General features: G+C 35.1%; 1 protein-coding gene across 4 annotated transcripts in view; it reads right to left on the minus strand.

Moving 5' to 3' along the window:
- The window catches only part of ELP4 (elongator acetyltransferase complex subunit 4), a 344,771-nt gene that overhangs the window by 206,177 nt on the left and 114,763 nt on the right, over positions 1–23,831 (minus strand). For all 4 annotated transcript variants that reach the window (XM_048854605.2, XM_075129452.1, XM_048854601.2 and 1 more), the window contains 2 exons: positions 21,081–21,189; positions 18,214–18,320 (listed from right to left, as the gene is read on the minus strand). In XM_048854605.2, the coding sequence (XP_048710562.1) occupies positions 18,214–18,320; positions 21,081–21,189 (216 nt within the window). The remainder of the gene's footprint in view (positions 1–18,213; positions 18,321–21,080; positions 21,190–23,831) is intronic.

A 23,831-nucleotide genomic window follows, 5' to 3' on the forward strand; every position in this document is an offset into this window, starting at 1 on the left:
TGGGTTGTTATTCAGAAAAAGAATCATCATTCCAGGATTGTGTACAGGACGAATGTTTACTTTCAAACAGTAAGAGAGGAGGCACAGGTGAAGAAAGTCAATGGTAATAACTAGATAAGTATGGGAAATAAGATATGTTTTGGTGTAGGTTTACTACACTGTTACTGGAACAAGTCAACTATCCATGATTGTGTGGCAGACTTATTTCCTCCCTGCTTTCAGAGTCACGGATGATTATGCTTAATGATTTACATATGTAACAGGGTCCTGGTCTTCTGGACTTGTGAGCTGTAAATGCTACTAGAAGCATGATACCATATAGCTACCTTTGCCCCCAGATCTAAGGACAAATGCATATACATTATATGAAGCTGTCAAGAACATCATTAACTTAAATTGAAATTAATCTACAGAAAAAAAAGCCCTAGAAAAATTGTATCTGATTTCTGAAAAATGAGAGATTTGTGAATTGATGAGTTTGTAACAGAACTAGAATAATAGTCATCGACTACATTCTGCACTCATATACACACATGCAACTTCCCTTCATAGCGCCAGAAGCAGTGCACAGTTATTTAAGGGGACATCTCGATTTTATATCTTTAGTCTTTGCAGCAAATGTACAATGTGCAACATGTGTCGTTACACAAAAATAATAAAAGGTAGCAAAAGATACTCTAGGGTTTAATTCTTTAATATGCTCAATTTTATTAGGACTGGTTTTTTTTTGTTTTTGTTTTTACCAGAAAGTATCTTTTCACTCAATACACTGTAACCATAAGAGGAAACAAAGAGTAGTGTCCTCTTCCCCCTTACCCTCCATCTTTCTGGGAGTATGATTTTGTCAGCTGAACTACATTTAAACTTTGCATTTTGAAAATGTTTATTATTTTCTCATTATCAAGGATGATTTTCAGCCAAAATACAGCACTTGTGAAGAAAGAGACTATTTCAAATTTTCTTCAGTTTATTACTGAAGTAACTGTTACAAAACAGATTCTATGTAAAAAGGTTGAAAACCTGCAGAAAGCACCTTCAACAGAGGCTTTTATTTTGGAGAGATATTTCAGTAATCCTAATATGAAATCAAAGGTTTATTCTCTTCATATTTGCAGGAGACATTTTAATGAATCAATAAAAAATTAGCAACCATTTAAATAAAAATACACTCTGAAATCTAATTTTAAAAGAATATGTGTTTGACAGAGGCAGGTTTTTTCTTGCCATTCTTTCTCAGTTTCTGTATTATCAAAATGCTTCAAGCAGGTGTAAACTCTGATAAAGATCAACAGAGTAACAGGCATTTTGTCTGATATTTGACTATCATTTGTTCTATTAATAAAAGAATATTCTCAGACAACAAATGAAGTCTTAAATGATTTTTTCATTTTTAAACCTATGTACACATATTATCTTGGATAACCTACACCAGTTTCTAATAAGACAAGCAAGCATTTAAAGGTTTTAATGAATTAATAATATCTTGCAAAAATAAAATGCTCTGCTAAGGAAAAAGAAGCAGCAATATATCTGAAAACAAGGAAGTTAAAAAAAAAATCTACCTTGCCTGTACATGCTTTTCTAAAAGTCTCTTGACATAAATAAAAAGGATCCTCCCCAGCATATGGAGGAGTTGCTATGCCCTTCCGGGGATGGTCTGTAGCTATGTTCACCTCAGGCATACCAAGGAGAGGTGAATTGTCAAATGTAATTTCAATCATTGGCTGATTTGGTTGAGGCACATTAGTTGTATGCAATCATGATAGATAGTTTATCCGAGCCCCAAACTGCCGCTTGGGAAATCTTGCACGCAAACGAACAGAAACTCAGTCATTATTAGTGTCAAGAATGTATACAGAGGCAAAATTTGGTTGGCAGCCAGGCAAAATGAATCAAGGCGAAAAAGTGACCAATTGCATGTTCAAAATGGAAATTGATAGGCATGTTGTAGTTTGGAGAGATTTTAAACACCAGAAAAAGTCATACATTATTATTCAATGATAAATATTTAAAAAAATATTTCTGTATGAGGAAATGTTATTTTTAAAGTTAATGTAAATTACATGCATTAGTGTCCCAATTTTTAAATCTTTATCCCAGAAGCTCTGTTGTGGCAATGCGGGGTATATCTTTTTACATGAGTATTTAAAAATCATTTTTGTAGATATAGAATTTAAATATTTCTCATTCAGTAATATATCATAAAATAAGCCAGTTTTCACTCAAGAAATCTTTTTTAATTGATATTTTTAAACCAATTAAAAGAATATTTGTTGTTGAATAACTTCTGAGAGAAGAAATCACTGTATCATCAGAAGTGGGTTAGGGTTAAATATGACAGTATACAGACCATATTTACCACCAATAACTTTTCAAAAGCTATCTAACTATTACATCAACAAAACTGTAAAATACACCTGTGTGAGTAATCACAAGCCCTGGTCCTCACAATACGTAGCAAAAAATTACAAAAAAAGAATGTCCTCAAGTTTCATTGCCTGAAGTGATATGCTCTGACAAATCTAACAGCTCTTTCTGTGTCATTCCTAATGCAGTTGTCACTCAGTATTATCCATCCTCATTAATGACAATGGGAAAGTTTATCTTGGGAACACGTTTTAAATCATCCACTCTTTACAATGGGACCATGAAATCTCTTACAAAACATGAGGCGGGAACTACTCTGACAACAAAACCCCTTCCTGGCAGCTTACTCTATTCCTGTTCAAGGAATAATATGTTTACCATAAAATCATACAGAACAATATATCAAACAAAATTTGAAACAAGAATAGCTAGTGTAATTTTCAAGCCAGCAAGTATTTTTGCAACATTTTTATTCAGCTCAAAATATTATTTTAAACCATTTATCAATGCAATCTTATGTAGATCCTTACTTTCCCTGTAAATGATAATCAACTACATGAAGGGCAAAACATTTTCCTGATACTTCAGAAATATACATTTTTTTGCGGGTTTTGTGTAATTAAAGGGATTGCTAACAAAATAATTCTAGATATGTGTAAAACAATTCCTTATTACAGACCACTTTTGTCTCAATACAAATGACACTACACCTATTCATATTTTTATTAAGATTTCTACATTTTTACTTCAATAACATTCTTGGTTTCACACCTGTTTTTCCCTTTGGGCTAGTAAATACTGTTTGCCTTTGATTCAAAAATTTGGGAAGCAATACTCGTTTGCACAGATGCTATGCACTTTGCAGTAGATTAAACTGATCACCTTACTTTGAATATTGTAATAGGAAAACTAAAGCATTCACCAGCTTTCTTTTCTTAGCTTTATTTATATGAACTCAAATCTATCAACTGTCTACCAAAGCAACAGTTGAAGCACTTCAGTTTCAATTATCTCTTGTATTATCCTATCTTCAACTAATACCAATCTTTTAGATCAACGTAAAAGGTTACATCATTTCAAAACACACAAGTTAAAACAGCACAACTGGACAAAAGGTTTTAGGAGCCAGTTTTTGAGATACGGCATGCCCGTGACTTGCACACACAACTCTTGATTTGGGTATGCAGATAAACATATGTCTGCAAATCAAGATGGCAGTTGAGAGCGTGCAAGTGCAGATGCACGAAGGTACACAGGCCAAACCTAAGCATATTAGGTACTTGCAATAATTACACCAACAATACCAGTTAAACCAGTAAGCTGAAAAACACCAATGTGCCTGTTGTAACTATTCATTCGCATAACCAATTAATAATAAAATCTTCTCAAAAACAGAGTGAACATGTGACCTTAATGCCTTTGAACCTTACTACAAAGATACAGCTAAACCCAATCTTGCAGTTTTGGATCATTTTAGTAGTTTGGACCTGTTCTTGTTGGCCCCTTCACAATCAGAATGCTCTTTTTATGGCCAGCAACGGGAAGACATAGGCCCAATAGCTAGCCAACTGAGAGCTGCGTTCTTTATGCAGGATGCATAGCTGGTTCCCCCACATAGCCTTAAAAAGATATCTCCTATTGTCGAGGGCCACACAGAATGCAAGAGCCCATTCTGCTTCTGCACATCCCACAGAATATTCACATAGCACAATCTTTCATTGTTCAATAGGATTTCAATTGTTTATTAATGTGGCAATATTTATTATCTCCTTATTCTGGAAAGAAGAAGGACCTTATTAAAAGAAAACCAACAAATCAAATGTATTTTCATTTACCTAATGAGTAATATGAGAAGTATATATTTGTTATGAATTAAAAGGGATGATTACTTCATCTATAATATGGTACCGAAATATAAATCTATACACATATAAAGTATACATCTTAAACAAGACAGAAGTATAAATCAAACAACTTTTAGTATAGCTTTATATGGATGAATTATTTTCAATTTTATTGGCATCAGAGTTAGTCTAAATATACGTTTTAAAAATAGTTACATACTTTAATGATGCGTAGTAGTTAAATAATTAAACAAAAATCAAAATAAGCAAAAATATATTTAAGACAATCTGCAGTTACTAAACACCTCTTTACTTAAGTAAAATGTAGACTCCTTTTAACTATGCAGCACTTCAGAGCATCAGGAATCTCTTGTTAGTTACTTACTGAAATATCTGCACACATTTAATATTTATGTTGCCTTTCCCTCTATCCATTTTTAAACAGAATTAAAGGAGTAGCTATAACAACTTTGACAATAAGGCTATGGGAATGTTATTTTTAGTTTAGACAATGATGCAGACAAAGCAGAAACAGCCCATGGCTATGGTACTGTTGAAGGGCAGACCTAAATTCCAACATTTCATTCTCTTTTTCTTATTTCCTTATCATAATTTCTCTCTCTGTAAACAAAACTATATTTTAACAGTATTAGGAAGCACTTAAATTACAAACTTAGCACTGGTGCATTTTTCTTAACATACATATGTCTTAATACTTATAGATGCAGGATAGATTTGCCCCCAGGTTACAGCAGCAGAACCTCATATAACTCACATTATAAACCTTCTGGTGGCAGAAGGCCTAGCCTACTGAAGGGGTGTTGCAATAGCAAAACAAACCTACGTACTGCCCAGCCCAGCCCCACCATACCTCACCTCAAAAGCATTAGAAGCACTGACCAGATGAATGTGCTGATTCAGTACATCCCCAGGGCAGCCTTCATTGGTGGACCTATATAGATAGCAGCCATGACAACAACTTTAAGCTGCCAAGGCAGGTCAAAGGTATAAATACTCCCTGCTGAACCCTAGAAATTACTTCCATTCTCTCCCCTTCCCAGTGGACACTGCAAATTCAGAAAAGACAATTTGTAGCTTCCTAAGCTAACGAGGGTAAATGGAGCCAGCAGTATTTTCCAGAATATTTGTAATGCCAGAGTTCCCCCTCCCCCCAAAAAAGAGCTTTAATACTGCCCGTACACTCCTCCCCACCCAAATGATCATGCAATTTTCAGGTTGCTCAGTTAAACACTCAAAAGGCAGGGTATGGCAATGTTAAGGTTCAACGACAGAACCTTATTAGTAATAGTAGTAATTATTTGTATTATCTAGAACACAGGAGCCCTAGTCATGAACCAGGACTCCATTATGCTAGGTGCTGTACAAATAGAGAAATAAAAGATGGCCCCCGCACCAGGGGGCTTAAAATCTAAGTATAAGACAAGAGACAACAGATGGATAAAGTCAGGGGAGTCTAAATAAATAATGAGACAATACTGGTCAGCACGATAGGCAGTGGTCACTGCACATTAGCAGCTTAACTGGTATCAAGCTTTTTGTGGGCATCTAGAAGAGTTTTGAGGAGGAATTTGTAGGTGGATAATTAAGTAGCTTTGCAGATACTTATGGTGAGCACATCCTGAGTCAGGGGCAGCATGGCAGAAAGCATGAAATTGTTTGTTTGAAAATTTAACAAATGGGCAGTGGACATGGCATCATGGGCTGATTGGAAGAGAGCATTGATAGCTCGATAGCAAATGAGAGATAATTGGTAGGGTGGGCACTGACTGTGAAGGGTCTTGAAAGTGAATACAAGCAGGTTACGTTTGATGTGGAAGAGAACCAGTGGAGAGATTCAAAAGAGGGGACACATGGTCAAAATGATGGGCTAGGAGAACGATCATTGTAGCAGCATTCTGAATGGATATGAGTAGAACAAGATTGTATTTTTCAAAGCCAGAAAAAAGGATGTTGCTGTAATGCAAAATGATGAGAGCTTGGATGAGAGTTCTAGATGTGTGGATGGCTAGGAAAGGCCATCTTACAGATGTTATGCAAGATTTAGATATAGTCCGGATGTGAGGACCTAGCGAGAGGTCCAAGATGCAGAGGACACCCATGTTACAGGTCTGAGCTAGTCCTCTTATGTGTGTAGTTATATGCGGTCTTGCAAAAAATTGCAAATAAAGTGTGCAATTTCCAAAAGCTGGAACTATTTGGCTAGATGCCACTGGGACACTGTTATCCTTGACCAAGGCCAGCAGAACTCTGCTGCTACCTTAGTCCATTGGACAGACAGACAGACAGACAGACAGACAGACACACACACACACACACAGTTCCAACACTTAATGAAGCTTCTGCAGATGCTGGGAGAGGCCCCCTAAACTAGCACAGAAAAATACTCCAGTAGATATACTCAGTATTTGATTCTCTCATTCACAACTTGGTCATATCAAAGCCAATTTCCTCCAGAATAAGGACGAAGAAGAGTATTTCTAAGCCAACTTGCAACTTTCAAACTTTAGCCACTTCAGCTGTTTTTTTCTTTAAACAAAAAGTGAGAAGGAGGTAAGATTTATTTTTTCAATGTAAGGTGAAATTTATTTCTCCCCACCCAGCCAACACATACACTCATCTCACTTATATGATTGAATGGTTTTTGCTCAAACTTAAAATAAATAAATCTTATTTGGACAGAGCTCTGCCATTCAGAAAAGTCAGTCCCAAAGGTGAATGTTTCATGCAGTTATTAACTGTATTAAAATAGCACTTTTAATGGAAACTAATTTGCAACTTTAATGATAGCGCTGCTACTGCTCCCAGTGCGTGGGGGGAGGAGAGCCTAGAGGTCTAGGAAGGAAGGTTAAACAGACAACAGCCAAAATTAAAAAAAAAAGTAACTTGATTTTGTGTGCCTTAATTTTTAGGTGCTGAACCTGATAATAAGGTTAAGAGAACCTTAAAGAGAATGATTTTCATTAAGTGTTGAGCACTCACCTTCTGAAAATCAGACTATTCAAAGGTGTCTCAGAAGTTGGGCATCCAAAATCCCTAGTCATTTTTTTAGAAGTGATAGTTACATGTCATACTGTTCCTGCTTCAAAGTGTCTGAAGTGAAGGGGTTTGTGGCCAACAGAAGATCTGAACCTTTACATGCTGACAGCATTCAAATTCAAGCTAACATTGTTAAGAGATGACATCCCAGAGTTATACTGGACAAGCAGGCCAGGCAGCCTCTGTTTAATGCAACAAGTAATCTTTGTCTCATCTTAAAGGGCCTCGTGTGCCCACAGCCAGGTATTACAAACGAACTGATCTTAAGTGATTAATGTTAACTTTAAATTGCTTAACAAGCAACCTTTATAAAATTGCCACTAAAAAATACAGGAAACGAACCAATTTTTTTTGTTTTTTTAAAGTCTAACTGGGAGACAGAAAATAGAGGTGAGAGTAATAGCAGTAAACTTGAAGTAGCCAAAATCTAAATGTATAAGTTATATGTTTATTCATGCCTTAATTATTGTCTCTTTTACCGTTGCATTGATGGGAGGATCTACTGATGGTAGCCAACAACTTTTTGGTTGAAGTTGTTGAATCCCAGAATATAGAGTTTGTCTCCATATTGCCTCTCCCTGCACAATTTATGCTAGATAAAGAAGCAATGTTTTTGAATGGTGGCTGTAAAGCAGTTTTTTAAAAAAAAATAGCATGGAGTACCCTATCTTTTTTTTCTGTCCTGAAGTCATACCAGTTTTTGCTGTGATTCTGTCAAATCTCACAAGGTAAGAAAGGTCAAGGCTATCCTTAACACAAAAAGCTCCAAAGAATACTATTGTATTTTTGAATGAAGAGATGTTGATATTCAATAGGGGGCACTCTTTCTTCTAAGTCAGCAAAATAACACATTAGCATAGGATTAAGGAGCACTGTTCTAAGGGAGATGACACATTTTAACGAGATGAAAAATTGAGGTCTCTGACCACTTACAGTCACTCAGTATGAAAAAAATTCTATATTGGCCAAATTACAATATGGGAATTTAATTTTTTTATATCTACATTGTTGCTGAAGTTTCAGTTGGATAAAGTATTCACTACCTCTCCTAAACAATTATGTAGTGTTGTTGTGTTCTCTTAAGCAGTTGTCACATTTCACATAAGAGGCGGTTGTATTCCAGTAATGGATGAAATGATTCCATTGTATAGTTTTCCTACCACTTTGTTGTGATGGAATCTTTCAAGCCAAAGAGTGTTATATAAAAGGGCTGTAATTAGTATTCTGAGACAGCAAGACTCTACCCTGATGGTTTCCTGAGTCCTCCTGCTGGGAATTCTGAAGCTATGTTCCCAGAATGGGTTGTTATCAACATTTAAGGCAAGTGGTATGGGAAATTCTTTTGCAATATTAGTTTTTGAATTGTGTTCTTCCATCCATTCCAGTAGACTTCCTGAATAAAGTGGTGTTGCTTATTTAGTAGGAGGAATGGGGGGCATGGATCAGCGTTCACACTGCACTCCTTGTCAGTACCCAGCCCAACCGGGGAAGCTAATGATCCAACCAGCAGACCAAATTTGGTGACGAATCCTGGTCATGTGTCCCTGAGGCATGTTGCACATACACTAAGAAGAAGTAGGTGGAACTATTCATTTTAAGTCAACAGTGTAACAATAGCCAACTCAGGTGCTAGGGACATTTGATTTTAAGCCTTTCTAGACCAAATCTCAGTATTATTTTTTCTTTCCCTTGACAGGTGACTGGGTTTTCAACTACAACAATTCTTCAATATTCTGTATAACTGACAAATCCTTTAATAGTACTTTCCCATAGTCAGTCCTCAGTTTGGGAATGTGTACCTTTGCAGGTTGTTGAATTTACTTCTCAAATATTTAGTTCCATACTATCTTTTTATGACCCATTTCTCTGAAAGAATTCCTGTACAGCTCAAAGCAATATCATTGTAGATATTGATGGCAACTTTGGCCAAGATTTTCAAGAGAGACTAATGGAGTTTAGCACCCAACTTCCACCGATTTTCAATTGTTAGGCTTCTGACAATTCATTAGCCTTCCTTTACCTAAGTTTACCCATATATAAAATGCAGATATAATGCTACTTCCTTACCTCACGGGGCTGTGGTGAGACATAATTATTGTTTGTAAAGAGAGTTGCTTGTATTAAAGGCATTAATAATAGTTTATACTTCTATATTGATATTATTTAGGCATTTAAACTTTTGAGATGGGATTTTCATAAGTAGCTAAGGGAGCTCGCACTCAATTCCCATTGAGAATAAGAACTGGGTGCCTAACTCCCTTAGCTGCTTTTGAAAATACCACCGTCAATTGCTTCCTGATGAGTCACCTATCCTCCCACACCAGGACTTGGGCTCAAAGATACAAAAAAGCAAGAAGAAAAGCTTTATAAGAAAACTGTGGTTAGCCACTGGCCTCATCCCCGTTATGAAGGTAGCTTGGATCAAATGAGCCAGCTCCAAAGAACCCGAATTACAATAAATGCATTGAGTTTTTCCACAAAAGGATATTTTCTCATCAGTGATTTTGTGTGGCTTAAAATCAAATTTTAGAATTTTACTGAAGTTCTATCTTTGTTGACGGTATCACTCCAAAAGTAATAGGGTTGCCTGTTGCCGGTTGTCAGGTCCTGATATTAATGAATATTAAACTAACAGGGAAAGGGAAGTCTTCCACTATTTCCCAAATTATTAAGCATATGATTTAAAGAGAAATGCTAAAGTGTAAACATTTGTATGGAATATATGTTATACTAAGAGTTTGCCTACAAAAGAAAGTTAGTCTGGAATAAGACACGGTGTGAATTTAAAGAAGATTAATTATTCCTGACTAACTCCATGTATAGATACTCTTATTCCATAATGCAAGTGCCTTATTACTCTTAAACTTAATCCACTTGATTACACTAATTCAGAATAAGGAACTCTTCTTCCAGAATAAGAGCATCTACACACCGTGTTAATCAGACATATTTAATTAGGAATAGCTATTCAAAAATAACTCCCAGTGTAGATAGACATGCTCTTAGATACATAAGGTATTTTCTATTCTTACTAACAATATGTGTATCAAAGAGATACCTTTTAGTCTACTCAACTTGTTCATAATTTGTATTTTTTTATATTAATAAACTGGGAATGTGTCAATGTCCTTTTTTGGTATGGGAAACACAAGATAAACGGACCCATCTATTTACAGACTGAACAAGGGCATTTCATGCTGTAGCACTGACCCGTAGTCCATTACAATATGTCCAAGTGACCTTTAATTACACACATGGCTTTGTTTCATGCTCTTCCAGTGGTGCAACACAACTACATTACAAATTGGTATCAATATTTCTAAAGAAAAGAATAACTTATTTAAATAAAAATGAATGAGACTTCAGCTTATTAAAAAGGAACTGCAAAAACATTGCATTACAACATTTCAAGTGTCAAAGTATTGAGGAAGTTAATGGAAATTCTCTCTCCCTGTCAATAAACAGAAAGTTAATTCTGTTAAAATATGAAAGATACAGTATACTGCAGAGCTAAACACATTATCTAGAAGTTAGTATTTTTCAGTTTTCTGGTGATGTTTGCTACATTATCTTCATGCACCAATCTCCAAACTGACCAGTCAATATCAACCAGGACTACTTAATATTAACTGGTGACAAATATTGGCAGAATTTTGTAAACTAAAATGTCTAGTAGTATATTCAGATTCAGGAATTTCATCTTCTACTTCATTTTGCAATAATATTGTTCAGTTTTAAATTCAGTGCAGTATGAAGATCTTATTACTTGATTTCTCATGTTTCTACACATTATCAATATTCAGATTTTTTTTTAAAAGGAACTTCATTTCAAGTATTATTTTAGCCAAAGTAATGATAATTTTAAAATAATAACCCCAAACCTTACCTAAAGTGTACTGTCAGAATTTTAAACCCATTTATTTCTTGAAATTATCTGAAAGAATGTAATACATTTTTGACAGGCAGTCTTTTACAATATTGAAATCAAATCCTTGATGTCATCAAACCCTTCATATTCTGTGCCTTATTCCTGGAAGGCTCATGCCAAAATGATTTAGTTTGATTTTCTTTAACAATGGTAGGTTGGCTTGACAGCATCTGACAAAACAATTCAGTGAAGTACACTATATCAGGTAAAAAGAACCTGAACTGGCTACTAGATGAAATAACGTAGAATGGAACATGGAGTTATGAGGGTATACATTTTGATTAGGATCTCTTGTTTAAGAAAGGTAACATTTAATTTTATGTGAAGAAAATTTCAATGCTATTATGCTTACCCTCTTTCCATCTACATTTCTAAAAAACAAAATGAATATCTATCTTAATTATTGCAGTGGGAGAAAATGGGCAGGTGCATGAATGTAGCAATTTGGAGCAATTCTGGTTGGACTACCATTAATCTCCATTACAATTTACTATAGTATTTTCTTCACATGGTGTATAGCCAGAGTTCCTTGTTTCTGCCACCTTCCAGCCTCTGAGCTGAAGTGGAATCTCAACTGTGTGATGTTCAGGAGAAGGCAGGGAGCAGTTCAAGAACAGGGAGGAAGCATGCAGAACAGCCACTATGTTTCAACTGATTCCCCCAAGCCTACATGCTTCCAAAGGGGAATCAAGCCCCTAGATTGTAGCCACTACCCAAGCTTTATATCACTAGTAAATCAAAGAGCAATGTTTTCTGAAACACTCAAGAAAATCTCATAGCCTCATTGTTTTGACCAAAAATTTAAGTGAAGTGCTGTCTACACTCAAAGTACATCCATGTAAAAGGATCAAGTTACAACATGGTTGTCCTCCAGCCAAAGAAATGTCAGCTTCCATTTTGAGGTGTAATGAGACCTCAATATGTTTTAAGAATCATACTAATACTTTAGCGCAATCTTTAAAACACAGGGAGGAATGTCTTGTTTATATGGAAACTGGATCCCGCAACATGATTGTATATGCAGTGTACTGTATATAGGACTTATACCTGCCAGAAGTTCATCCCAATAAACAGGAATTTAGTTGAGTCTTTTTGATCAATACTGAGGAAATTATAACTTGACTAAGATTCCAATAAGTGATTATGTTCTGGCTTCTAACCGTTCTTATACTTACACAGTTTATGGTCTGTTTTCTTTAAAAATGTTGCCTGAAATCATTTTCATTAATTTCATTTGCATTGATAAAATAGAAAATAATGCACCTTTATAAAAAAAGTGAAATACAATCAGAATTGAGATGATCATCAGTGAAGGCTGCTCTGAGTGGAGAATTTCTTGGAGAAAGAAGCTTAGGAATAGATGATATATCTATTCAAACAGATGTAGATTTATGTATATAATATATATATAATTTTACTTTCAGATAACTATTATTCAAAGATGTACATCTCTCTGTACCTACATAGATATTCGCCATATATACTGATGACAGGATTAATTTTTCACATCAGCAAAAAGAGCTTGGCAATATGATCCTCCTGAGTCAATATGCAGTCATCACTGTTCTCAATGCATTTATGATAATAACTGCAAAATATTTTAGGGTGCCTGGTTCAGCAATATAGTGGTCTGTCAGAGTGCAGGCATGCTGAGGCTCAGAGTTCAGGTCTTGAGCTCATCCCTTCATTCCTGGGCTAGCAGAAATTGGGAGTGCTACAGGACACAGCTCCTGAGGAAGGGGAATGGCTTTGGTTTGGCTTTCAGCAATCCCTTCTGGTTAAATGAAGATGTCACTCTGGGACAACCCAGCACATGTCTAGGAAAAAAAGGGGGAGAGGAGAACACAGCAAAAAGGTTAAAGTATGGGGATTCAAGAAGAGACCCTCAAAAGCAGTGTTTCATGGTAACTTGAAAACTCCACCACGTTACAAATTTCCTAACATAATTAACGGATATGTAACATACACTGAAGTGACTATGTAGTTACAACTGACACCTGGAAGAGCTAGCCAGTTTTGGAAATCATCTCACCTCTAGTAATATAAAACTTCCTTAGGTGGTGAAAAAAGAAAGTCCATTATTTTGATTGCTGTAGGGAACTCACATATTTCTTACACACACACACTTTTCTAGACTCTCTCCTAAATTCATAACTTTTTCCTTTAGCAGCAATGGATATGACATTAAAAGAATGCACAACTGATGCCGAGTGCTTCAGAGAACAGTCTGTAAATGCCTGCCATTGAGATAGTAGCTACTTTACTGCCACAAGAGTACTCTAATTCTTTTCTATATTTTCCTCTCTTTCCCTCACGGAACACCTTTGAGCGATGTGACCCTTGAGTTCAGGAAACTCACTACTATTAGGCTATATGTGGAACTGCAGCACAGCTATGATACTGAGCTTCAAACAGAATTGTCTTTTGCACACAGGATCTAAAGTTTATCCTCTAGCTTGTGCAGGCACTATACATCCTTTAAAGCTATTAATTTTTTTTCCTATTTGTACAGGTCTGAATACAGAGTGTTTGCAACTAATAAAAGTCTATTTTTTCCACAACAATTGTAGATATTCTTAGACAAAATTTGCACAAGAAAGGAACAAAAATTATCTTGTAAATCTAATAAATGGCCATTATCTGAAGACTTTAAAAATATATCAGGTGTATAACAAAACAGTAGTAATTTAAAAGATTATTTTCATGAAGTTTCTCAACTCTAAACATTTCTCTGAATTTCTTAAATGATTAACTGTAACCATATAATAGTAGGAGTTTATGACAACCATACAATAACAAAAGAATAAGAATCTTATTCCAACTGTCTTATTAAACCAGGTAATGATGTCCTGCCAGCCAAACACAGAGGGAACATGCAAAATAAATACTAAAGTAAACAGGCCTTAAGCCGCCTAAGGGAAAGTCAGCAAGATGGCAATTTCAATCATTTGGAATAATACTAAAGCAGCCCTAGGCTTTTCTCAGAATGGAAACATGTCACTATTACCACAATATTTCAACAAATCAGAATGCAAAAGAAAGGAACACTTATGTAATCACATTGGTAGAAGAGCACTTTACTCAACATTTAAGTGGAAAAAAATTATGAAGAAATTCCCTTTATGTGAATAAGTGTAAGTGAACATAAATGACTGTAAGAAAAAAAGTTTCCTTAAAGGTCTGTAGGATTTCAAAAGCTTATCATTTAGAAACAGTTTTCTTTAATATTTTTGGTATAACGGGCTTTTAGAATGACAAGGAAGTGGTTACACCAAGAAAAACTATGATGAAGGTGAGAGGCATGTTATATGTGAAAATCTAACAAATGCTGATACAAGTTACACTCAGTTATACACAAAAAAAATGGTATTTCAAACACTATCCTGGAAAGTTTAATTAAGATGAATAAGGCTGTCATATCATTTAACTGAGAAATCAAAAAATATTTCAAATATTTGGGGAACTTACCTAATGAGTAAACTTTTAGTGTGTGTCTAGTCATGTAGCCATCTTTTAGTCAATCATCAGAAAATCAAAGGCAAATTGGCATGACTCAACCTAAACTTTAATACCGCATGATTGTGTCGTGTAAGCTTGTTTTGTGCGAGGGCTGCTGTGGTTTTAGCAGAGAGATTAACGACCGGACCTAAGCTGGCCTCCAAACCTTGCCCTGCTGATGCCTCAAGCCCTTTGAAGTCTGACCATCATACCTGGCAAAACAACAGTGGGAACTAGGCTGGTGTCAGATCTAATCAAGTTGCCTGCCTCAGCATAGCTAACTATGGGGTACACTAATTGGCCCAATTGCGGATTATACCTTTTGCTACAGATTCAAGACAATAATTTAGTCAAATGATGGTTTTTATCTCCTTCTAATTAAGATTCCAAAGTGAGAAGAAATAGGATTAGACAGGCTAACTTCAAAATTTTGTCCTTTAAAGTGGTATGCACATTAGATATGTCTACTTTGCCATGTTTAAATATGACAACAAGTACAGGTTTTTGGGAAAGATAAGTACAACTGTTCTAACTCTTATCAAATATAGCTAAGTTTTCCTGCAAATAATTAAGCTAAATATTTTTAAAATGAAACATGTAAATCCGTAAGAACACTCAGAGTATGTATTTTAAAAGGTGAACAAATGTATCAGTCTTCAACACAAAAAAGTACTCCCCCCATGGAATACTTTTTAATCCATGTATTTTTTACAAAAACCAGAAACTCATAAAAGACTATTCGTTATCTTAGGTAAATTTTCATATACAAAAACTTTAACAATGCTAACTGTAGTAAGCTGTACAAAGTGTTACTATCCTCTTAGAAAGAATTAATTCTATTAAAAATTTGTGACATCTAAGCCTTTTTATTGAGGGCCAAACTATAGGTAGTTAAATTTATTGATGTGAAAAGCATTAGTGACTTTAAAAGTTGACACTGTGATGAAATAGGAAGTTGGACAGCTTTTTTGAGAAGATAAAGGGGCCTCCTTCACTGCACACATTACAAATGTTGCCACTTGAGAAGCAGTAGTCTAGTGATGAAAACTTCCTTGAAGCAATTTTGTCACAAGTCACATGCTGTACTTCCCTACCTCAGCATTTATAATCTGGTTTTAAAAAGATATGCTCAGGTAGAGTTCAACACCACCTTCCCAGATATGTTTAACATACTTTACACAGCTACTTTCATATTGTCTAAAACTGTAATGTATTTAAATATATATCCTCATTTCTAATTCTCCCAAACTAGACTCTACAAATGTCCTTAACCCTTTAAAGTTTATTTTGTTTTTGTAAAACTGCAATATTGATTGTAAAGCACATTGTTTGCTACCTTTTGTTTTTGCCAAAGGATTTGGAATTGACTGCTGACACATTACATTTTAACTGTAGTATCCAGTTTTGAGTGATTCTATCCAGATCCTACTTTTTTCATCAATTTATTTTTTTCTTTTTCAAAAGTGCCTTGCCTTCCAAAGCTACCCTGGTCAGTCAAGCTGTGCTTGGCCAGCTCCTTCTAATATAGGGAAGAAGAGAAGCTGATATAGATTGTAGTTTGGTGAAATGGGTAGAGGCATATCACAGTAGAATAATGATCAAAGTTGTTCAAAGAGGACTGACTCGCCTCAACTTGGTTTGCAAAAAGTTTATCCCCATCAAGAACTGAAATTATTCAAAAGGGGCCCCTATCTTAACAATGAGGGTTGAAATTATTCAAGTGGGTCATCTACCCATCTCTACAGCAACAGTTTTTTTTTTTCCAAGGGTTCCATAACACCCCTGATTCAAACTCTTTTGTCCCTTGGCTAATGAAATTCTTTATACAGAGCCTCCTGATTTAGTTTTTACAGCAATAGAAAGTGGTAACCTTAGATCTTGTGGACAGAAGAATCATCTTCTGACCCAGGCGAGAAAAATTCAAAATATTTCAATTCACAGATAAAGTAAATGTGAATTTAATATAGTAGAAAATAATGGTGCATATTTGCTTGTGTTACTGAAAAGAATTACAACTTCTGTCTAAAACCTGGCATGAATCTAGTACTGATTCAAAAAACGTAATAGTCTTTTGATAAAGTGAAATTATGTTAAAATGGTCTAAACCACTACGGTGCTTTATTCCTTTAACTGTATTCTCTAAGAAGTGGGGGAAAAAAATTGAAAAGGAATCACCTTTAAACATCTCCCTCCCCCCCCCCCCCTTCGTGCATTTGGCTTTAAGTGGCTTTTGAAGGGAGTATCTCCAGTCAAGAAACTTCTAGCTATCATGCAGAGATGACCAGAATGAAGAACTGGCTGACCGATTAACTATTAACTACTCTCAATAGGATTAGATAATTAAGGACATTGATGACCATTAATTAGGAGGAGGGCTCCTTAATTTGTCTCTTGATAGGGCCCTTTCAATGATTTATAGGTTAGGGCTACTTACAATTGTGAAGAGAAAGCAAAAAAAAAAAAAAAAAAAGGGAGAGAACCCTTAAGTTACCTTATCAAGTGGCCAGCTAAAGAGGGCAGAGGGTCAAATAAGGGCCAAAGTGGTCACTTAAGGGTGAAGTCCCAAACACCAAAGCAGTGCCAAGCCACATTGACCGTCATTTGGAGATGAAGTTAAAAATATGCTAATTTATTGGTGGCAATTCTCTCTTTTATGGTTTCAAGCAGTTAAGACAAGTGGCTTGCTTAAGAGCTTTTCATTTGAAAAGAGATTAAACAAAATGGTTTGTCAGGACTGCTTGGCTGTTTTATGTCTTTGTTAAAAAAATGCTCAGACTGTACCAATGACTATCATATTATCCAAAAAGCCATCTCCCTTCTCTGAACATTTAGTTAATTAATAAATACATCAACTCTAATTGCTTAATAGTTCTACGTTCATTTGCTCTTTAGCAAGATTAAAATGAAATACATCTTTTGTATTACTCCCTTCCATCAGGACCGTCTGTATAAAGGTCAGAGGAAAAAAGTTTAAATTTAGTAGAAAATTTACTAAAGGACATTAGTGTAAGTGATACTGTGTTTAAAATGACATAAAAGAGCTAAAGGTGATTTCAGTAATGCAAAGAAAATGGTTTCTGAATACTGATAAGGACACTTATCCCTCATGCTACACACAACTTTAGGCAGCATTATACATTAAAGTCCCTCAACTGGGGTAACAACATGTAGCTATTTTCCCACACACTAACACAAGTAAGTCATTAACATTTAATTAAACATGCTCCTGACATCCTCAGAAATACGCATGTTATGCTTTGTTACTGAAGGTTGTGGCCTACTTCCTATGTACATTTTAAAACAAAATAAACTGTTTATGCATAATCTGATTTGGTACAACTAGAGAGACATTCTTAATTTGACTACACATTAAAAGTAATATTTTATAAAATTGTTCTGAATAGGTGAACCACAATTAAATGAACATTAACAAAAGTTAAAGTATTTCACAAAACTAAAAGATAGGAATTAGCTCCACCTTTTGGGTTCTAAATAGTGAAACAAAACTGTTTCTCTTACCTCAATGGTGAACAGCTTCCTTTTTAATCTAAAAGCAAGGTCCTTCGTGCCTGACACATCACAGATCAAGCTATTAAGCCGAGGAATCTGGTGCACATGAATCAAACCTTGTGGAAAGGAAAAGTAAAAGGAGGAAAAAATGTAAGAAAATGCTGTCATCCAGATGCATAAATTAAAGAGTCTTACAGCAGAATTCTGTATATTTACACACACTCATCCTCCCCTTTTTAAACTGCAGCTTACTACCAGGAGCAATGAAGCAAACGGTGCGATTATACTCATGTAATCAAGCAGAATAAGATAAACAGAAATCCTTGTGCGAGGAAAACTAATTGCACTTTGGTACAGAAGTACAGATGTAAAGAGGGATCTTAATACTTGTCAAAACTACAGCCGGTTTGTGTGTGATTTTCTCTTGTATTTACAGTAAGCAAATATGGCTATCACCTTGCATGCTGCCCACGGCACCACTGAGTGATCTTTATTTTATTAAATGCACCAGTAAGCAGCCAGCAAAACAAGGCTTATGGGTTACTGATAACCAGTGAAGCTGTAATGAAAAGTATTTAATTTTGCACCTTCTAAAAGTGTTGTGGTACACGGCATTTTAGAGCACACTCTTTGATAAATTTTAACCCCTACATCATCCCTACAAAAATGAATTTTCTACATGTAAGACCTTTACATAGCTGTTCTGATTTTTTATAACAACACTAGGTACACTGCTAGCTCTGCATTCCGTCAGTTGAAACTCAAACTGATTTTTTCTGACAAGGACGCTGGATGGTTTTTGTTCAGCCTAATACAGTGTCTGAACAACCTAGGGGTCATTTTCCACAGTTGAAAACTAAGAATATTCTACAATGCTCTCAATTACTGGCCTACATTTGATATTCACAAATTCAAGGTGTCTACATGAAAACATTGCAGAGGCAAATTCAATATTACATTAATTTAGAAGAGCTCTATCGCTTGAAAATGGCTACTGCGAGGAAATAAATTAAGACCAGTGTGGGGTATTTTTCAAATTTTTACTTTTTGTTAAGTGGAATTACAGAAGATAAAGAGGAAAAGTTTCATACACTTTTAAATAGAGTTTTACAAATACTATCCTATTTAAAAAAGTCTTCTAAATCCTTGGGAAAATGTTATAAAAATAATCAAAAACCTCTTTTTCCATTCAATGAATTCTAAGAATTATTTACATAGTTCAAAATGTGACCATAATGTACAGGTAGAGCAGCTCCACCACAAACAGAGCTGTAAAATATAATTATACACATTTAATAAAGGGATATCTGCACCATCTTCAATCTTTACTTACTTTTCACAAGTTTAATGCAAAACTGTAGGCTTTAAAACAAAACAATAAATTTAGGATTTATTCATAAATGCAGCAATGTCATCAAAACATTCTATTGAACTTTGTCTATAGGCAGAGCCTTGTGTTATCTGCAGCGAATAATGCATCTTTTACAAAGAAATTTTCAGGAAAAGAAACCACATCCCTAAACCATTGGAAAAATTTCAATCGTATAAAATCTGATCAATTTTTAGGATTTTAGATAAAGAGTACCTATAAGAAAATAAAACCCAGTAAAGCTTTTATGTTTAGTATTATTTATTGGGACAAAAAACCAAAACGTATTTAACATGAGTTCTTAAAGGAAATACAGGATAGGAAAGGCATATATTTTCTTAAAGACCTCCTTCACTATTAAGATAAGTTCTATTATATTAAATTAACAGAACTGTATTAGAATGCAAAAATGCCACATAGGGCCTATACAATAGGCAAATTATTTTTGCAGTAGCTTTTGTTCATTTTTTCAGCCACTCTTTTCTAATAATCAAATGTACATTCTTTTCTTTTCTTTCTTTTAAAAAAAGGTTTGCTCTGATTTATGAAACTGCAGCCTGAACACATACAGTAGTATAAAGTGTTCTTCAATACCATTTCTGCTTCATTTTCTGTGCTCTAGCATGGAAAAACATTGCCACATTTTCACATGCTTACAGCAGGCTTCAAATAGGCAGTTCAGTCTTTAGACTAGAGGTTTCCATGGAACTACAGTAGTATCACAATAATAATAGCGGTAATTTATGCGCACACAGATCACCACTCTGGATTAGCTAAAACTGTTTGTTATTCACTGCTTAGGCTATGCATATCTTCTAATCTTTCAGAATTTAAATAGTTCTGCTACCCAAACTTTTATAAATCTTTGTTAACTGAACCCAATGATTAAACACTGTTACACATGTTGAAAATAAGTCACCAGAAAGACTGGGTGGAATAATAAGTTTCTGTACAAAAATTAGTTTCATATTTATTTTTACCTTCACTCATTTCCATACTCAATACCTTTGAAGGAAGAACTGCCATAATTAAAAACAGTAAACAGTAAATCATCATCTTCAAACACAAAGTTTTGCATACTGCATCATTTAGTACTTCACTCGCTTAAATATATCATGTTTTTTCACGTTCTCTATTTAAAACTTGGCAGATCAGAAATATTGATTTCACGACAAGTTCAGCTCACTGGTCAGATGATTGCCAAGCCTCCCCTGTATGTGAATTCCCCAAAGCCTGCCTGTTGAGATATACATCTGATTGAGCCATGCCTCAGTAATATGGCTTGACAACATGCAAGGAGTTGCCATGTTTCCTTTGCAGTCTTAATGCACTTTACTGAAAAATTGCCTAACTCAAGATTGGTTAGCAAGGAGTAACATTTAAGAGGTATATTCCAAAATGAAATCAAATGCTACTTTATAGTAGATACTCCAATAGGATAGTAAGATGCTAAGTGCCCTAGAAGCACTCCATGCAGACTTTTTGCATTGCTAAAGATGGAACTTACCCTGGTAATCCTTGTATAATGGATTGGTTTCTCTCTCAGAGCCGATAAATGATTCAAGACCAACTACCGTATCTGACAAGTTTGTTACACGTTCCATAATTGCTTTATTCTGTAAAACATGGAAACAAAATATACATCCTCTGTGACGAAAAAGATAATTAATGTTCTGAGAGTAGTAAGTCTGTCTTCTAATGACAAACTGAAGTGAAAATAGGTCATCAATACCTAAAAATAACCAGAAACTAAAAAAGCTTCTAGTAACCTGCATCTAAGGGAAAACAATTAAGATGATATGGAGAGAGAGCTGACTCAGAACTAAATTCCATACTTTTTCTAAATCTTCATTTTGATTTATGCATTTATTCATATTTAGAAAGATTTTCAAAGGCATACATAGCATTAGGCAGCTAACTTTCATTGACTTTCAACTACCACTTGTCCCTTTGAAAACCTCATCAACTGAAAAATGTATTAAAACATGATATTGCAGTATTTTCCAAAATGCATTACTTGATTACATGTTTTAGAATAGAAGATAAAGAATATCATTAATAATAAGCAAAATATTTTTCCAATCATTTTTGTTTTTCTTCTGAATCAGAAAGTACACTGCGGAACATATAAATCCAAAAAACAGTAGTACCTATTTCCATTTCTCAATATATTTTCGGTTTAGTAGTGATATTTTGGGCTTAAATCTCCTTTGATATCTGAGAGTGTATCGTCACATGTATCCTAAAATCAGGATGTACTGTTTGCACATTAATGCAATACTGAATTTTACAAGACAGAGAAATATGCATACTGGATACCAGAATGGAAACCTCCATATTAAACTGAAGAACAAAATGTGCTTAAGAGATTCTTTGTAGATACCACTATATGATGAGCAGTAAAATATGATAAAATTATGGTGAAAAGCAGAATGCTTCAACTTAATCAATGTGCTTATCTTAAAGCAGTCCCCAGAGTTTTTATACTCTGTCCTTGATAACTGTGTATACATGCCATACCCACCTTATTTTCAGAAAGTACCAGGCCCAAATAATTACCCCCAAATACCCATTTCAGGTAGGAGGAATTAGGCCATCGTCTGATTCTAAAGCCTTTTCCATATCCTGATTCTCTTTCTTAATCATGTGCCCTTCACTTAGGGAGAAAGGGCTATTGTAAATATCACCATCATGTGAGATTATCAGCTATTCAAAGATTTGATATTGTATATCAGAAAATTCCCAAATGCAAACAATGATTTACATCCAATATTTAAACAAAAGTAGATCTAAATATATTGATACAGTCACAGATAAAGCATATTACACGGCAATGTATAGGGGTTTTAATTTAAAAAAATATAAAATATAAAACCCAATATCCCTTAAAATACCATATTTAACAACATAATAGCCTACTACCTGACTATTGAGACACCTGCAAAACACATGGGGAAGGTGAATGTTTCTTCTTAAGGTTGGTAGGAAAGTGTCTGAAAACCATGTTTATTTCACCCCAAAAATAACCTATTCCTGCTCCACTCAGGCCAATCTGTTTGGGGTAGCAGGACTAAACTCACCAATCCCATAATGCCCCTCCCCATGTACCTGTGGATTGCTGACCTTTCAAAGCCACCACTTGTGTAGGGCCAACATAGCCTGTTTTCACATGGAGCCAGATCTCTGTGAAGTCATTTCATGGTGAAGGGTAATTTGCTGTTGTACTGTGTCTTACTGGTTAGAAGGAAATTCTATGCAATCATTTGCACTACGATAAAGAAGTTTGACTGCATGTCTTACTCACACCATTATTACATCACACCCTAATGACACATACTACTACAGAATTACAGCTGAACTTGTGAACATTTTCACACTCCACTACTATCTGGCCAGCAATAATGCTATACATTAACCCTATACTTCAGAGGCCCTTGCTAGTGCTAATCTACAGGACAATTAGAAAAAGAAAAAGCAATTGTAGAAGTGTAGTGACCAGTGAGCTCTGAGCATCCAGACACTGGAAATTCTAGAATTTTGTCTAAACCAGGTTCTTTGGCAGGCTATGAATATTATTTTTATTGTATTACCAAGCTGCCCAAAAACACCACATAGATATTAACAAATACAAACTAAACTAATAGTAAAGGAAGAAATAAACTCGTAATCATACTATACCTAAAAACAAAAAGAAAAGGAGTACTTGTGGCACCTTAGAGACTAACCCATTTATTTGAGCATAAGCTTCCGTGAGCATATGCATCCGATGAAGTGAGCTGTAGCTCACGAAAGCTTATGCTCAAATAAATGGGTTAGTCTCTAAGGTGCCACAAGTACTCCTTTTCTTTTTGTGAATACAGACTAACACGGCTGTTACTCTGATACCTAAAAACAGTTATCAAAGGCCATTATATGCTCATTTTGGTAAACTGTATGTTATAAATGGTGTGGTAAAGCTATTTTAGGTACAGAAGATGCTCAGGCATTAGCAAGACTACCACAACATGCAAAAAAATGGAAATTATAAAAATAACAGCCACTCATTTTGGAACGGTCAGGAGAGCATTTAAGTACATGTTTAAGTCCATGCTTACTTAGGACAGCACTTAAGCATGTTTAACTTTTAGTTGATAGTTAAGTCCGACTGGCTTCAATGGGATTTAAGAAAATGCTTTAAGTTAAGTTCATGCTCAAGTGCCGGCTTGAATAGGTTTGCTTTCCTGGAGTGGCGCTTTTTTGTTCAAGTCAGCTTTGTTTT

Source organism: Caretta caretta, chromosome 6, assembly GCF_965140235.1.
Source record: "Caretta caretta isolate rCarCar2 chromosome 6, rCarCar1.hap1, whole genome shotgun sequence".
Taxonomy (NCBI): domain Eukaryota; kingdom Metazoa; phylum Chordata; order Testudines; family Cheloniidae; genus Caretta; species Caretta caretta.